This window comes from Periplaneta americana, chromosome 6 (assembly GCF_040183065.1).
Source record: "Periplaneta americana isolate PAMFEO1 chromosome 6, P.americana_PAMFEO1_priV1, whole genome shotgun sequence".
Lineage (NCBI taxonomy): Eukaryota > Metazoa > Arthropoda > Insecta > Blattodea > Blattidae > Periplaneta > Periplaneta americana.
Genome location: NC_091122.1, coordinates 166332397 through 166347272, shown reverse-complemented (window position 1 = coordinate 166347272; position 14876 = coordinate 166332397). Strand labels below are relative to the sequence as shown.

Genomic DNA, 14876 nt, shown 5'->3' with positions numbered 1-14876 from the left:
TTTTATGTTGAGGGATCTGTTGCAGGTGGAGATGACGGGCAGCAGCGTGTTCGACTACATACACCACCAGGACCACGCGGAAGTGGCGGAGCAGCTTGGGTTAGGCCTCGCGCAGGGACAGAACCTCTCGTCGCCCAACAGCGCGGGTTCCGAAGAGGGCGTCAATTCCGGCACCGGTACCAACAACCCTGATGGTGAGTACTAATTCACATTGAATTCTTCAATTAAAAACATTTGGTTGTCCCTTCAGTTATTTGTCTCACAAAGCTGGTTTTGGTATAGTCATTGGGCTAATTGTTTGCGCACTATATAGGAGGACTAACCTAGGCAGATATTACCTCACTTCCAACTGATTATGTCAGCATTTTGTGCACAACTGAAGACTGGACATAAAAAGGGTGTTAAGTTCCAAAGAGAAAAGCCTTGGAAAACAAGGCTTTCTTGTGCAACTTACTTACTTATGGCTTTTAGAAAACCCGTAGATTCATTGCCGCCCTCACATAAGCCCGCCATCAGTCCCTATCCTGAGCAAGATTAATCTAGTCTTTAACACCACATCCAACCTCCCTCAAATCTATTTTAATATTATCCTCCCATCTACGTCTCGGCCTCCCCAAAGGTCTTTTTCTCTCCGATCTCCCAACTAACACTCTATGTACATTTCTGAACTCACCCATACGTGCTACATGCCCTGCCCATGTAAAACATCTGGATTTAATGTTCCTAATTTATATTAGGTGAAAAACACAATGCGTGTAGTTCTGCGTTGTGTAACTTTTTCATTCTTCTGTAACTTCATCCCTCTTGGCTCTAAATATTTTCCTAAGCACCTTATTTTCAGAAACCCTTAATCTCTGTTTCTCTCTCAAACTGAGAGTCCAAGTTTCACAACCATACAGAACAACCAGTAGTATAACTCTTTTATTAATATTCTAACTTTCAGCTTTTTCTAGAGCAGGCTGAATGACAAAAGCTTCTCAGCCGTATAACAGGAATTTCCTATATTTATTCTCCGTTTAATTTCCTCCCGAGTTTCTTGTGCGACTAGTAATGTAATATCAAACATTTTGCAAATGTATGGGAAATACGATTACAATGAGTCTTACCTTCTTTTCTTACTAGATTGAGCCAGGGACATAGACTTCATTTTGGAAATACTAATTTTCAAAGATATTGGTACTTACAGCCTTTTTATGTCCAGTCTTCAACTTATAGCATGTAACATATTGCATGTTAAAATCAGTAAAACTGAAATATCTTATATATTATTTAATGAAATCATTATAAAAAGATGTACATTTTGCTTCTGTCGCTTGTTTCCACATTAGTACTTCCCTAGTCAGTGGTGAGACCTTCCACTCGAGGACAAAAATAATGGTAGTTAACTCCTAGATCATATATATAACAGATTGCCCATCCCTATGTTAAAATCGACAGCACTTTGAAGAGAACAACCGCGAGGATCGCCACCCGTCCGCCTTAAACGAACACGAGATGGCAGTACAATCGCTAATGCAATTCAAATGGGAGTTATGACGTGACTCTTTATGTAACAACTAGATGGCAGCATAGTAAACCTGACAAAAGTTGTTACCGTCAAAGCCTATAAGGCCGAGCAACCTGGGTATATACTCGTAATTATGATCTAGGTTAACTGTCTAATATTGTGAACATAACAAAAATGAACTTAATTTAAATAATAATGTATTTAAACTAAAATAATCAATTTTTGTAGATACAAGGTGTCGCTTTTTAGCCTCGATATCTAATGTAGTACACGAAGCTTATTGTTTAATAAATATTATATAAATCCGGCGATTAAACGGCAGCGGATGTCGGACGGATATGACTCAGTCAAATGTTCAACGTTGACGTCACTATTGGAGAATGACAGCCAACGTATGGATGATTCAATCGAATTTTAGAAAGTCGATCAAAATAAGAAATGAAGCACTGGTGTTGTATCACAGTCCGTTACAGGGTTCTTAAATTAAAATCTCATTTACATTCCAGTAACGATGTTGGGTTTGAAAGTCAAGTCTGAGGGACTTTCATAAGGCGTTCTTCGAATTCAGTCTCTATCACGCATTGCGAAATTTACCGAGAAGAATCGAGGGTACGACTTTTATTGGCAGCCATCAATCGCTTTACGACGCATGCATCGAGTCTTATGTTTTATTGAACGGTCATTTACATAATCTTGTGTTACCTTTATGTTTATTTACAATTTCGTCAGTTCCTTTAGGAGTAGTAATAATGATAATTCTCTGTCAAATGCATATTTTCAACTACGAAGACTTTGCAGTGGCAGTGGTACCAAATACCTTACTATAATAATACCGGACAGCTAGCAGTTTTTCGCGCGAACGACGCTGGTGCTGCTACCTAGGCGGCCGGTGTAGCGATACTTGCGAAACAAGCTGTAATCAACTGCAATGTATTTTGTTGCTGGGCTAGTTAACAGTTTTATTAATTAGTGCTGTGTTAAAATGTGAGGGTGTAAATGTGCTGTTTATAATTGCTACAAAATTACAGCATTACAAATTGCTCCAAATCGTACTTTCGATTTCCGAGGGATCATAAAACGTGAGTCAACAACATTCTTTAGTAGGCCTAATTCCTCCGTCTCTGTGTTGATAGAAAAATACAAATTAGTTTTTTTATCTAGACCTAATAAATGTATAGGAGTTAAAATGTATCGGAAATTTTAAGGTTTTATCAAATTAAGTTTTATTGTTGTCCACATGCCTTTACTAATTTTTACAAGCATCAGATTACTATCAATTTTATCTTTGCAGTTGTCAGCAATGCGTATATAAAGCATTATTGTAAATTCATTCTATTGTCAGAATTGATTTTGTCTCACTAAACCAAAGAAAAAATATGTAACAATTAATTACGGAAAGTAATATGAAGTATGCAATATTTTTCATAATATGCAGCTTTGATATAAGATAATAATTATATATATATATATATATTATATATATACTCTTTCATCGTATAATAATTTTACATTAAATATTATCCAACATTTCTTAAGTGTTTCATATATTATTCCACATCAGTAAGTCACGTTTTAAACAGTAGTCCGAACCCCGCTATGTTAATATTTGTATCTGTGGACGTAATTCCAAGCCTCTCCGGTAGATGTCAGGTCCGCGATATTTCGCACTCACGTCAATGCTGTTAGTATACAGCTGTCCGGTATTATTATAGTAAGGCATTTGGTAATAGAGCGATGGACAAAATACGAAGATGAGAGGAAAGCAAAATACTTACTTACTTATTTACTTACTTACTTAATTACGTACTTACTTACTTAATTACTTACTACTTTTAATCCTTAAATTGGCAAAATTTCATTTCTCGCACTAGTTTATTAAACCTGGTCGGACTGTAAAGAAAACAACTATCGCAATGTCCATATTTTATATGTTGTACAATATTACAGTATTCTGAAATTTTGGTTAGCCTAAATGTAATTTTCCTACCAATTTTTTCTATTGTTCTATTAAAATTATAGCATATAGCCTATTAACCTATTTTATCCTATAGGATGCTTTGTCAATTTAAAGGTTAAGGAACCCGAAGGTTCATTGTCGCCCTCACATATACCCGTTATCGGTCCCTATCCTGAGCAAGATTAATTCAGTCCCTACAATCATATCCTCCCTTAAATCCATTTTAATATTATCCTCCCATCTACGTCTCGGCCTCCCCAAAGTTCTTTTTCTCTGCTGCCTCCCAATTAACACTCTATATGCATTTCTAGATTCGCCCATACGTGTTACATGCTCTGTCCATCTCAAACGTCTGGATTTTTTTTAGTTTGTTATTTAACGACGCTGTATCAACTACTAGGTTATTTAGCGTCGATGAGATTGGTGATAGCGAGATGGTATTGGGCGAGATGAGGCCGAGGATTCACCATAGATTACCTTGTATTCATCTTACGGTTTGGGGAAAGCTTCGGAAAAAACCGAACCAGGTAATCAGCCCAAGTGGGGATTGAACTCGCGCCCGAGCGCAACTTCAGACCGGCAGGCAAGTGCCTTAGCCGACTGAGCCACGCAGGTGGCTACGTCTGGATTTAATGTTGCTAATTATGTCAGCTGAAGAATACAATACGTTGTGTAACTTTCTACATTCTCCTGTAACTTCATCCCTCTTAGCCCCAAATATTTTCCTAAGCACCTTATTCTCAAACTCCATTAACCTCTGTTTCTCTCTCAAAGTGAGAGTCCAAGTTTCATAACCATACGGAACAACCGATAATAGAATTGTTTTATAAATTCTAACTTTCAGGAGGAAAGCGAAATACATTGGAAGCTCTTAAGTTCAACAGCAAACAAGTTCGACATCCTATAGTTCCACTGCTTACGTAGGAGAATTAGACACGCCCCTATACGGGCACTAAGAAATGGGTTTGCTATTTGAATGGGAACTGTAATGATACTTTTGTTAAAGGAAAACAATATTTTATTGATTAGGACATCCATATTGATCACTGATTTTAAATTAATGAACTCTTCTTTTTCTTTTTGAGAATTGTGCCGTTTGTGAGACGGAACTGTCAAAACCCACTGTGGTACTAGAAGCGCATACACAAGTCTCGGGGCGGGCAGGAAATGCAAGTACAGTACTGTATTCGTTGATGGGTAACCAGTAAGAATTTGTATTCATTTCACCTGCCACATCCACTACCCTTATTGGACTGAACTTTCAATTCTGTTCAGTCGAACTTAGGAGAGTCCACTGTATTCAGAAAAAAATCTATCCCACACGTTTCAAAAGATGTTGGAAAAAAATTGCCTATTTCCATTTAAGAAACTGACAGGGAATTTAAGAAAATCCGAATGATTGCTTGAAACGTCTATAAATACCACTCGAATTAGGCCTGAACTAATAAAGTGTAATATGTACTTTCCTTAACAATGCAGTGTATTTTATTTCATAACCATGTACTATATACACGTATATGACTATTGTGTGCAAAACTACAATGAATGAAACAATTAATACATAGGAGAATGACGTGTCAGCTGAAAGGTACACGAGTGCACGTTCTTGGGACTCCTTTAACATTTAACTAACTGAGCACTTAGCATAGATGGCACTTGTCTGACTATTTTCCACGCTGTCCATCTTAAGGCTCTTAAGTATCCATTAATTTTGAGTAGAATAACCATTGTTTTCTATTTCACAGAGATTTTTATTTTTTGAATCGGGTTAAGTGCACTACCAGTTCGGTAGTGGGGGTCGTATGAAGAAATCTCGCCCAATAGTGGGTCGCGCCTTCAAATAGTTTGGGAACCACTGCTCTAATGGAGTCTCTTCCCACGTTCGTCACTGACTGCTCCAAGATTCGGTGAGAAGAAAGCCAGGTGGGAGTGCAGAAAATGGATTTTCAGGCACATATTGTGGCCCATTACCCCAAATGCCATTAATGTATTTTCCACCCGCTCGATCTAGTCAGATGCTTTAAAATTTTCAACGGAGCTTGGGTACACATCGTTGAACGCTCACATCGTTACTTTTTCAGTTTTCCGCCTTAATCGGACTTCTCCCTCTCTTCTTACTCAACCCTATTAATTTACTTTTTCTTTTACCTCAGAAAACGTCATATCATGGCTTGAAGCAGACAATGATATTACGTTTATCTTTGTTATGGTTCATTGAATTTATACGTACTTCAGTCGCTCTTATAATTATAAGAGAACTATTGCTTGTTCTTTCAAATAGAAAACGTATTTTACAAAGTACATGTTCAATGTCAATATTACAGTTTTTCGGTTCGAGAGTGAAGGTATTAGATGTGGTTTTTAAAGCTTATGGAAAAAAGTAGAAATGATATGCCCGTGAAGGTGAACTTCTGGTTTATAAACATTCAAGATTTTATATTATTAGAAAGAAAAAATGTTGATTTTTTGTTACATTGTAGTGTAATAATTAGAGCCCGGATGTTTAGGTATTTATAACAGTTAAAATAGGCAGGCAAAAAAGGCAATAAAAACGTAAAAAAACACAATCTTTGAAAAAGGCATTATAAATTTTAAAAAGGTATAATACATTTTAGCAATAAATTTAAATTATGTCAACATAACTCACATATTTACTTCATAGATGACACATGTTGACTTATAAAATACTTTTTTTTTCGTGATTAACTGCCTTTTCACAAAACTTACCTAACAAAAAAGTCCATCGGTTGAAAACACATGGGCACCAAATTCACCAACGTAAGCATGAAGTTTACGTTGCTATGATTTACTGAATTTAGGCATTCTAGCTAACCGATCTTATACTTTCTGTCACCCGACAATAACTGACTGTTCCTCACTGAAATTTCGTTCTCCTACAATAACAAACACGTGTAGCACAGAATTGTAACAGTAAGATTTGAAAATATGAAAGCAAACAATTGGAAATGTTACTTGAAAACTTGTATATGAGAACGAGCATAATATTTAAAATTATAAAGCTGATTGTTGGTATCGTGAAGACATGACAATATTATATTTGTAACTGTGGATTGTCGATCATTATTCATATTACACCAATAGTATTAAAGCACGATTATTAGCAGATTAAGCACCGAAATAAATTACTTTTATTTTCTGTTGTTAGTAAAGTTAGTCATTGTTTCAAATATTTCAATTTCATACACATTAGGCTGCATTGCAATTAATTATAAAATTGCAAATAAACAAAAAAATATTGCCATAAAATTACAAAAAAGGCATTTATTAGTAAGAAACACCTTAAACAGACAAAATAAGCAAAATAAAAATTGGCCCTATCACTTTGATTTACTCAAAATCACATTTATATCTATGCAAATAATGATTTACTTGCACCCAGTAAAAATAGCATTTTGCCACAAAGAAATGGGCTCTACTACTACTACTACTACTACTACTACTACTACTACTACTACTACTACTACTACTACTACTACTACTACTACTAATAATAATAATAATAATAATAATAATAATAGTAATAAAATTCATTAAAACATCTTTGAAGTCTCTTTACAGCCTCCCAACTAACGCTCTATATGCATTTCTAGTTTCGCCCATACGTGCTACATGCCCTGCCCATCTCAAACGTCTGGATTTAATGTTCCTAATTATGTCAGGTGAAGAATACAATGCATGCAGTTCTGCGTTGTGTAACTTTCTCCATTCTCCTGTAACTTCATCCCTCTTAACTCCAAATATTTTCCTAAGAACCTTATTCTCAAACATCCTTAATCTCTGTTCCTCTCTCAAGTTTCACAACCATACAGAACAACCGGTAATATAACTGTTTTACCATGTGACTTTACGAAAATAATTTTTCAGGAGAAAGAAAAAATTAATTAAAAATCAATAGGTCTACACTGATCCTCGATGATGTCATTTATGTTCATAATATTCACTAATGTTTTGTACAGAATTACTTCATATTCTTATGTAGGCCCATTCATTTTTAATTAAGTTTTTCTTCCTCCTGAAAAATTATATTCTGTGAGGTCACATAGGAGGTTTCATAAAATCAACGGCGATATAATGTGTAGTAGAGATTCGGATGCTTTCCTTTTCTGATTTTGTAGAAACAGTGTAGGATCCCCGGTTAAATAAGGTATCAGCTAACAACGTGTAATTAAGCAGTGATTAAATGATGTACTGGAATTACATTTCAATCATGGTTTCATTTTATGCATAATTTCATATCGTAACTCATGATTCTGGGTCATTTGCAAAATTTGTATAACAAATGGACGATTGAGAACGTCAATTTTAAAGTACTATTTAGTGCATATTCTGCATGTATTAATATAGTGCAATGTCCCTGCCATAGTAATCAGCCACTGTACACTGACCTTGCTTTACAGCACTGTTTTGAATGATGTAACAGACATGACGGAGTAACAGATCTGACAGGTAACAGACATGACAAAGCAAACAAGCATGTGCTAACCTAAAATGTTTTTGCTAAAATCTTCAAAATAGCAACTTAACTACTGGACACGTGTACTATTATGTCCTCTTGATCTTGACTTTATGTGTTGTTATTTGTGGAAAACACAACACAAACAGATCTGACAGAGTAAAAATGCACGCTTAGAATAAAACACAAAGCAAGAGTATGACACACAAACTCGCCAAATCAAAATGGTGAACATAACAGTACAATCAAAATGGGTCTTTGTGCATCATCTTGGCTTGTGCTGACATCTGTGGAATTTCTTTTTCAACTGTGTATCCATAGGAACAGAATGGTGTAACAGACCTGACTGACTTACTGGACTAGAGTAATTATGTAATCATGTTTAAGGAAATATAAACTCAGACATAAATGGAGAAGTTTTGATAATATCAAATGTTTCTTTATTTTTTTTCTCAATTACATTATTAAACAAACCTTTATCTGGACATAATCATGCTCCATTTTAAAAACTTAACTAGTATGGACACTGCATTTTAGCTGTCAGTATGAGAATTTTATTTTATTCTCGTGAAATATTTCATATGAAGGAAATAATTATACATCTTGATTACACAATTGTTAACACTGTATCACTTCGGAATATGTATGATGAGACTTTCTTGTGTTAAATTTTAACGTACCTTGTTAACATGTTTCGACCTATTTTGGGTCATCTTCAGAACTGGTCGCTGTTGGTCTTGGCGCCTCTTGTTTCCTGTGAGGGTGTGTTCTTAGTGTAGAGTCAAAGAGTGTATGTGTTTTGAAATTGAGTTGTGTGTTGAGAATATCGTTGGGGTGTGTTTTCGTGTATCTGTATATTTTATATTGTTCTAGTGTATTGAGTTTCTGGCTTTTTGGTTGGATGTGCAGTATTTCCATGTCTGCAGAACACATCACAAACCAACCACACCTACAGAGACATCAACACAGACATGAAAATACTGCACATCCAACCAAAAAGCCAGAAACTAAACACACTAGAACAATATGAAATATACAGACACAAGAAAGCACACCCCAACGATATTCTCAACACACAACTCAATTTCAAAACACATACACTCTTTGACTCTACACTAAGAACGCACCCTCATAGGAAACAAGAGGCGCCAAGACCAACAACGACCAGTTCTGAAGATGACCCAAAATAGGTCGAAAGATGTTAACAAGGTACGTTAAAATTTAACATAAGAAAGTCTTATCATACATATTCCGAAGGAAATAATTCTTGTGATGTTTACTACATTAGTATTGAAACTAATAATAATAATAATAATAATAATAATAATAATAATGTTTTATTTTAGCTGGCAGAGTTAAGGCCATAAGGCCTTCTCTTCGACTCAACCAGCCTTAATCAATATAATACATATTTAAATTACAAATATTTACACTACACTTATAAGGTTCTCAGCAATATTCTTCAATTTTAACGACTAGTAGACTGCATAATTATGTATTTATTTAAATTTAGATAAACCTATAAGGTAAAGTAGTAACTTAATTTATGAGCTAATTTAATTCAATCAATTATAATTAATTTAAAATTTGAGATAGCTAGCAAAATGATGAAAATTAATTTAATATAAGCTTACTAGGACTATGTTAAAGGGAAAAAAAAAAAATATATATATATATAAATCTAAAATATATTTCTATAATGAGAATATTAATGTAATTGCTATTAGAGGTTTTGTAAATCTATTTAGAGAAATTAATGATGATAATAAGAATGGACAGATGTTAGTTTCATTATGAGTAACAAATATTAATCAGAAATTAATCTGTTAAGTAAGAATTTATGTAATTTTGACCTAAATGAAGTTATTGTCCAACAACCCCTTACATCACTCGGAAGCGAGTTCCAATTTCTAGCAACTGAAACTGTATAAGATGAAGAATATAAAGATGTCTTGTGGTAGGGTATAATGAGTAAATTGTTATGATGAGATCTTGTACTTAGCTGATGATATACGGATACATTTTGAAAACGAGAAGCCAAATAGATTGGGGTAGCGGTGCGCAGAATTTTAAATAAGAGAATAAGATAATGCAGGGCTCGTCGATCACTTAGCCTTAGCCAAGGTAGAGTTTGGAAAGACGGGGAAACATGATCATACTTACGAATATTACAAATATAACGGACACACGCATTATGCACACGTTGTAGCCTGCTGCTCAAATTTGCATTGAGGAATTTATAACTGTTGGGAATTTATAACTCTATCGTTATAAATGCAGTAATGGGAAGGGTAAGAATTGATGGACATGATTTGTTATAGAAATTCTGCAAGTGACCCTACTACGTTTTTAGCCGAAGTTGATGCACATCGCCATAAGAATGATGAGAAATACCAATGACGTCAACTGGTAAGTTCCGTTACCAAAACAGCGGCCATGAGTAAGCACCAGAACATCGATTCCGGATGAGTGACGCCACAAGTGAAGAATATTTTTGAGACATGCTCGGTGTAGGAAGATAGAATCGTAAAGCCAGAAGAATATGTGACAACAAAATGACGTGCGCTATCCGAAATGAAGTCTTCGACTACGGGGAAAGTTTGATACCGTCTGGAGAAGTAGCAACACAAGGAATAATGTCATATAAGGAGTTGTGTATGCAAGCGGCGTGCAATGTTACATTATACCTGTGCGTATCAACATTGTATGGACGCACGCAGACTGACAATAGCTTCCCCCTTTTATGCTAAGTCGCGACGCGAAGGTATGTCCGCCCGGTGACAGCGCCAAACCGCGGGTACCGTCCAATAGCCACTGCTGATGGCGTAACGTGCACTGGTCAGTGGAACAGGTTGCTAGCACCTTTTGGAGCGGAGAAACTGCCCCAAAACGGTTTTGGAAGTGCTAAAGAATGTTCCATGTACAGCTATTAAGTTGTAATTTACAACGATTTATATCTTTAATTTCGTCTTTACATAAAATACGCAGAAAAATCTCGTGTTGCTCCAAAAATGTATTTCTAAATTTTTACGGGAATACATTTTATAATCCCTGAGACCGGAAAAGTGAAAAAAGTGATTTTTGGTCATGCTTTTTTTCTTTCTTTCATTTTTTCTTTCTTTCATTTTTTCTTTCTGTTTGTCTGTTTGTCTGTTCTTAAAACACTGTATGGATTTTCAGTATCTAAGAATCAATTTGTTCGATATCGATTAGGCCTAATGTAATAATTCTTATTTATTTATTTATTTATTTATTTATTTATTTATTTATTTATTTATTTATTTATTTATTTATTTATTTATTTATTTATTTATTTATTTACTTATATGTTTTATTATTTATTTTTTTATTTATTTCCTTGTTTGTCCATAAAAGAATTAAAACCATAGGACTTGTCACAGAAAAAAAAAGAAAAACAATAATAAAAACAGAAAACAATAATTATTAAAATAGATAAAATACAATAAATTAGGACCAATGTAGACCCACAAGTATTTAATCTAAATTGTAGGCACAGATGTTTGTTAAAATTCTTTTGATGTATCTTTTAAAACGCCTTAAATCATTCGCATTTTTAATTTCATGAGCCAAATCATTATATATTTTAAGTCATAGACCATATACGTTTTGTTGAAACTTGTCAATCGTTGTGCTGGAATCTTACAATTATCCTTAAAACGAGTGTTGCAATAATTAAATTCAATATTTCGATAAAAATGGTTCTTATTAGCATGTATTAATTCAATAAGCTTAAAAATATGTAAAGCGTAAACTGTTAAAATATTAAAACTCTTAAAATATTCCCTACATGATGTACGATTATCAACACCTGCCATGCATCTCACAACATGCTTCTGAGCAATAAAAAATCACTCATCTTCGAACTTGACCCCCAGAAACAAATGCCATATGAAAATCTCGATTCTACGTCAGCATAATAGGGCGACTGAATGGTTCTATGACACAGACAAGGTCTCAATTATGAATGTATTTATTTATTTACTTACAGTATTTATTTGTTTATCTATCTGTTTATCTATTTATTTATTTACTTACTTACTTATTTATTTATTTATTTATTTATTTATTTATTTATTTATTTATTTATTTATTTATTTATTTATTTATTTATTTATTTATTTATTTATTTATTTATTTATTTATTTATTTATTTATTTATTTATTTATTTGCTAATAATTGTAACATAAAATTTAATATAAACAGATAAAACTTTAGCTCACCCCTGAAAGAGTAGAACTCGTGCTCAGGGGCGGATTCCTGAATTTAAATTAAGAAGTATAGGGGAGAGTCGGGTAGTATCGGACAGTGAGTTTATTTCATCTACCACACGATGATAGTACCTGATTGACATGGTTACGTTTCTCTATGCGACATCACAGAAACGTAACCATGTCATTCAGGTACTACCATATGGTGGTAGATGAAAGAAACGCACTGTCCGATACTACCCGATGTCCTATACTACCCGACTCTCCCCTATAATACAATTTGTCTTATGTCTACTACACAATAAGAATATATAAATTTAAATTTACAATTTTTCATTATTTATAAAATCCATTACATAACTTCTTAAATTTAATACTAGAACTATTAGAATTGACAAGATTAGGATATTTAAATATAAATGTATTATACAGGGTGATTCAAAATTCGCGCGACATAGGACATCTCCGTTATTAGTGTAAGTACAAAAAATAGTTTCAAATAAATGTTTTAGATATTGGTACGTGTAGTTCACGTGCAAAATTTGAAGAAAATCGTAAGACCCATTTTTGAGAAAATTGCAACAAACATGTTCGCGTTTCGAGTAAAGTACCAGTTTGGTTAGGGAAAACGCATCCAAAACTTAAGTGCCACATCTCTGGAGCGTACGAAACTTAAATTAGAAATGTGGTTTGGATCGCGCTCTGTAATTAATAAATTGTGTTTTTTGTGTTGACAGGTGAGTAAGTTGAGACTCACAATGGCAAACCAAAACATTTTAGCACTTGAACTTCCAGGACCTGTGTAATTGTTCCACATGCACACTAATGGAGTAATTTTTCAAATTGGTGGCCATTTTGTTGACGGCACATCCATACACGGTTGAGGTAACTGCTCCGCACATTACGTAACACTGCAGGTGTTATTTGTGTACATTCTCTCCTGATATTTTCCTGCAGTTCATCCAGTTTTCGGGGCTTGTTGCTGTAAACTACAGACTTGAGATGTCCCCAGAGAAAAAAGTCAAGTGGTGTTAAATCTGGCGACTTAGGCGGCCATTCCATTGGATCCCTGCGACTGATCCAACGCCCAGGGATAATTTCATTCAGCAATTCGCGGACTGTCAATTTGAAATGCGGTGGTGTTCCATGCTGCTGAAAGAAAAACCTACGTCTTCTTTCTAGGGGTAGATCACCCAAATAGAGCAGCAGTGCAGCCTCGAGATGCTATCTGTATAAAGGAGCAGTGAGCTTGTTGTTCAGAAATACAGGGCCGGTGACAACATCCCCGTGTATGCCACACCACACATTTAATCTTGGGTCAAACTTATTATGAGCCTCTACAGCTATGTGGGGGTTCTCGGTTGTCCAGTACACAGCGTTATGTCGATTCACTGTTCCGTTCAAATGGAAACAGGCCTCATCGCTCCAACAAATATCAGCTTCAAGGTTTGGCTGGTGCGTTCGTCGTTCAAGAAACCACTCACAGAACTGCACCCGCATATCTGTGTCATCCCCATGCAGTTCCTGCACAAAGTGCATACGATAGGGATGGAAATGATTGGCGGATAGTATCCTGGACACGGACGCTTGACTGGTGCCACATTCTTGCGCCAATTACTTGGTTGATCGTGATGGACTGACTATCAGCTTAGCTAGTACACTAGCTGCGTTTGCATCCCTTGTTGCTGTACGAGGCCGCTCTGAACGTATTTTGTCGTGGATACTGCCTGCTGTCTTGAACCGTTCCATTAAACAACCGATGCTTCCGTGATGTGGGGTAGGTTGATCTGGATGCCGTCTGTGATATTCTTCTGCTGCTTCCCGTAGACTCAGGCCTCCCGCATGGATGAGAACCATTTTCACCCTCTCAGGAATTGTGTACATTGTCTGTTGCTACCCGGTTCACTGGTGAAACGAGCACTTACTCACCTGTCTACACAAAAAACACAATTTATTAATTACGGCGTGCAACCCAAACCACATTTCTAATTTAAGTTTCGTATGTTCCAGAGATGTGACATCTCAGTTTTGGATGCGTTTTTCCTAACCAAACTGGTACTTTACTTGAAACGCGAACATGTTTGTTGCAATTTTCTCAAATATGGCTCTTACGATTTTCTTTAAATTTTGTACATGAACTACACGTATCAATATCTAAAACATTTATTTGAAACTATTTTTTGTACTTACACTAATAACGGAGATGTCCTATGTCGCGCGACTTTTGAATCACCCTGTATATTCTTGGGTCTAAATTACTACTATGATTAAATACTGTAGTAGTGTTGTAAAATAATCTACTAGTTGATACGGCGTCGTTAAATAACCAAGTAAAAAATTGTAAACAAATCTTATTCTTTTAAATATGCTTCTACTACTACAATATACAAAGATCTGCCGGAACCCAAACCGTTTCGGTGAGAAGTTGTCAACTGTCTGCAGTCTGACAGGACCCTTTTGACTTAAGAATATTTATCTAGAAAGGAAGAACACTGTAGCATTCGTATGGAATATTTAAGTGTCCAGAGAACCAAGCAGAATTCGTCTATATGAGTATGAATTACACCCAGCTAACAAACAATTGAATGGCGTGGTGAAGCACTAGAGGAAGGGATGGGCTCCTTGGGTGGCGAAGCAATGCGCAGGGCATATGAAGTGAGTTCTCCGAGTCATCAACGTATCAATCAGCTGTCCGTGAATCTTCGGAC

General features: G+C 35.3%; 1 protein-coding gene across 5 annotated transcripts in view; it reads left to right on the top strand.

Annotated features, from left to right (window-relative positions):
• The window catches only part of trh (PAS domain-containing protein trachealess), a 309891-nt gene that overhangs the window by 226805 nt on the left and 68210 nt on the right, over positions 1 to 14876 (top strand). For all 5 annotated transcript variants that reach the window (XM_069829497.1, XM_069829502.1, XM_069829499.1 and 2 more), the window contains exon 5: positions 26 to 194. In XM_069829497.1, coding sequence (XP_069685598.1) covers positions 26 to 194 — 169 coding nt within the window. The remainder of the gene's footprint in view (positions 1 to 25; positions 195 to 14876) is intronic.